Source organism: Cryptomeria japonica, chromosome 10, assembly GCF_030272615.1.
Source record: "Cryptomeria japonica chromosome 10, Sugi_1.0, whole genome shotgun sequence".
Lineage (NCBI taxonomy): Eukaryota > Viridiplantae > Streptophyta > Pinopsida > Cupressales > Cupressaceae > Cryptomeria > Cryptomeria japonica.
The window spans coordinates 255,410,003-255,413,562 of record NC_081414.1 but is presented as its reverse complement, the minus strand read 5'-3'; the positions used below and the strand labels follow the sequence as shown (position 1 = coordinate 255,413,562).

General features: G+C 38.2%; 1 protein-coding gene across 1 annotated transcript; it reads right to left on the bottom strand.

The window, feature by feature from the left end:
* Nucleotides 1-459: 459 nt before the first annotated feature.
* LOC131059832 (uncharacterized) lies at nt 460-2,656 on the bottom strand. Its single transcript, XM_057992872.2, has one exon. The coding sequence runs from the start codon at nt 2,443-2,445 to the stop codon at nt 730-732; it is 1,716 nt and encodes a 571-aa protein (XP_057848855.2). The 5' UTR covers nt 2,446-2,656; the 3' UTR covers nt 460-729.
* Nucleotides 2,657-3,560: the final 904 nt, after the last annotated feature.

Genomic DNA, 3,560 nt, shown 5'->3' with positions numbered 1-3,560 from the left:
TAATCAAAAACACACCTCCAAAGAGAAGTTTTGGGTAGTCTGCAGTTATCCTTACCTCTATTACTTCCAAATACCTAGGAGCAGAGTGATCTTTTCTACTTCATGAAACCTACATTTGCATTGAGTGACAATGTAGGCTAAACAAAAACCATTCAAGACAAGACTAAATTAGGTTTTTTCAAATGCCTTCATAGATGGGCATTTCATATTTAGGCAATGCTTAATTTTAAGGCAAACCATCTAAAAGCCGAGGATTTTATATAATCTGAGAAACTCTGCATTATCAGTACACCTTGTCTGCCCTAATTATTGAGATTGTCACAGATTTCCAATGAGACAAAATGTTATTTTGAGGTTAATCTTACGCTGTATAAAAGGCCAATTATGCAAGCTTGCACGCAAGTAGATTGTTTTTCATGCAACAAAAGACAAAAAGACAGTGAAACACAACTTCCGAGAGATCCAAAACTTCCCAAGATCTCTTGGGAAAACTCTTATTTGTCGTAGTGATACAATCATCATTAGCAGTAGTATTTTGTTTATAGGAAGGAAACTGAAAAATGAGCACTACAGATTTGGAAAGTCTGTGGCGTGCACTGTACAGGAGTCCAGGACTCAAATGACAAAGACAACTTAATCTACAAAAGAATCCAATGCTAATCTAATATCATTCATTAGCTTCTTCTAGAAACAATCCAACACAAAGCTAATGAAAATTAAACAAATCTTCTATCTGCTGTCTGTGTGTCTGGTATCCACCCAATTGCAGTCTCCATAAGCCTCTGCATCTGCTGGTGAGGAACAAATATCCCTCATAACTATTGAAGTAAAATTTGTATCCACATTCAATTTTTCATACCCATGTACAATAATGTAAGGAGAAGACTTCTTTTTAAAGAACAAATCCTTCTGCTTGGACTTGTCCAGTGAATGAATAATGGAATCTGAGTTCTCAACTGAATGAACATGGTCCATTACTTTTTTCCCAAGCACAGAACTCTTTTGCAGAAGATATGTAAGCAAGACACTGTCAGGAAATGAGCTCCTGCTCTTTCTCTGCAATGCAACTCTCACAATCTCAGTCATCATTGCATTGGCCAGGCGTCTTACAGGTTGGATTCCCCCTAGAATCACACCACTGTTCACCAATTTCATCTCTTTCTCTCTTCTCTCCAGAGAACTCCACATCTGATGCCCATAAACTCTCTCAAAAACACTCTTTGACTTCTTACCCAATCCAGAAACAAGTAGCCCTGTTTCATTACTGCTATTACTCTCAGGCATAGGATCACTCCAAGTCCTATCCTGCAAACCCAAATAAAGTCCATTCTTCTTCCTTACCACAGCCAAAGCATCACCCAAAACTAAAACACCCTTAACATCTGTCAAAAGAACATGCTTAAATTTATGCCTAATCTTACCCAACAGCATCTGATAGCAAGCCCATCTCCTGAGCTGCATGGGGGGCTGGTCCAGAAACCCAAGCAGGGCATCATCCGGGTTAAGCTCTGCAACCTCAAAGCCAACAATGGATCCCCAAACAGGCTCAAAAAACATCTCTCCAGATCCAATGCTCTGGCTCCCATTATTCAAACCCCACAGAGGCTCACTCCTCCCTCCTTCTGCACTAGTCCTCTCCTGGGCAGCCTTCTTGAATGCACCTGCATTAAAAGCACTGATTTTACAAGTAGAATTGGCCTTCAATCCATTGAATTCCCCTCCACCCCTGTTAACAACAATCCTAGAGGAAGCCAACACCTGCTCAGAATGTTCAACATCGCTGGCATTGATACTAGCTCTGGACATGGTCTGCTGTACAGTAGCCTCCCTGATTACACTATTCAAGAGCTTCATAAAACTCTTGTTCTCCTCCTCAATTACACCCAGTATCTCTACAGGAACATGACTCCATGGAAAAACAATAACAACATCTGCTCTTGCAGTCACTCCTGATCTATGCAAAGTCCTTAAAAACCATCTGACCTCATGTTCAGTGGTCTCTTCTTCAATATGTGCAACCACAAGCTCATTCATAGCCCTAGTGCCTCTCCTAAACAGAGTACCCATCCCATGCAGAGCAAGCTTGCTCCTACTTCTGGTCCACTCTTTCTTGGGCATCAGTTTTTTCTCACTCACAGTGTTCTGCAATACCCTCCATCTTTTGCTGAAGCTGATCTCAATCTGGGGACCTATTGTTGGCAATGATGGCTGTGAAGAATTAACCTTGCCAGGATCAAATGTAGACAGCATAAACAGCAAGATTGTGAAGAGAATCATAGATGCACAGATTGATATTGTGGATTTTGCACTCTTGGTGAGGCTGCATCTGGATGCTTTATCATCAAAGAAAAACAAGAGCCCCAAAACATCTCTTGGCCCAATGCTGTTTGATCTCTCTAACATGGCCCCTGCTGGAGAAGATCTCTTCCTTGTAGACCAGGTCATTGTGGATGAATGAATGATAGACAGATGATGGGTATGTTTCCTTCTGATTAGAGAAGGATTGACATGGGCAAAAAAGAAAAAAGAAAACCGATTTCAATCACATAATGAGAACCTTGAATAGGAGTAAAACTCTGAGTACAGGAAGATGAAGGAGAAGAAGTGAGCAATTATTAAGTGGGAACATACCTCCAAAGAGTCACATGCCCCGTCCTTATAATGCCACTCTATGAACATTTTTGTGGCTTCTACCCAACACTCGCCAATTATCATTATTATTATTTTTTTTATTTTTTAAATGCCCACATGCATAATTTATAGCCTGGCTGCCATCGACCCGTGTACCGAGAGACGATTCAACTCGCTTTTATTTGCACTGTTTTTTATTGGGAGAGTTACACTCAAAATTAAAATACTGTTTTTTTAATTAATTATATTTAACTATAAATAAATATAATCACCGTAAACAGTTCAAGCCAAAGATAGTTGAGGACTAAATTGGCAATTACGCTAAATTCAAAAAAAAATCACTAAATAAAAATAGTCAGATTTCTGATTGGGCCTTCTTCTCAATTCAAATTTCCATTCGTAGAATTGCTCAATATTAACGGTAATGTTGACGTTAAAGTTATCAAATCATTTAGGAAAAAGCAAGGGACCCCCAAATTAGGGGCATTCCAAATTTGCTTTGAAACTCTAACGTTAGAGTTTGACTAGCTCCAAACAAGAATCCACTCTTCTATTTCCGTTAGATGACACCAAATTTTAATATCTCTAGAAAGGGCATATTATATTAATATACGAAAAGAAATAAAGATAATCTCTCTTATTGTGCTTAGTTTCTAGTAACCTTCTATGAGTTTATTTTTTAGATGTTTTTTTTTTTTTATAATAGGTCATGGAGTTTGATTCGAAATGTCGAAAAAATAAATACAGACTGGTTACTTAAGGTCACTTGGTTTAATGGCAAAGTCCATATTTTAAGCACCTAGATGGTGTTGAGTTCAAATTTTTTATAATACAAAATAAAAACTAACATACCTATCTTTAGAGGAATGCAGGTTTATATTTGTAATTAGCATTAAATAACTAAAAATTAATGAATTGAGTGCATGAGA

Excerpts from the sequence above, each read along its gene's own strand:
- LOC131059832 (XM_057992872.2), bottom strand. The coding sequence starts at position 2,445 with ATGACCTGGTCTACAAGGAAGAGATCTTCTCCAGCAGGGGCCATGTTA.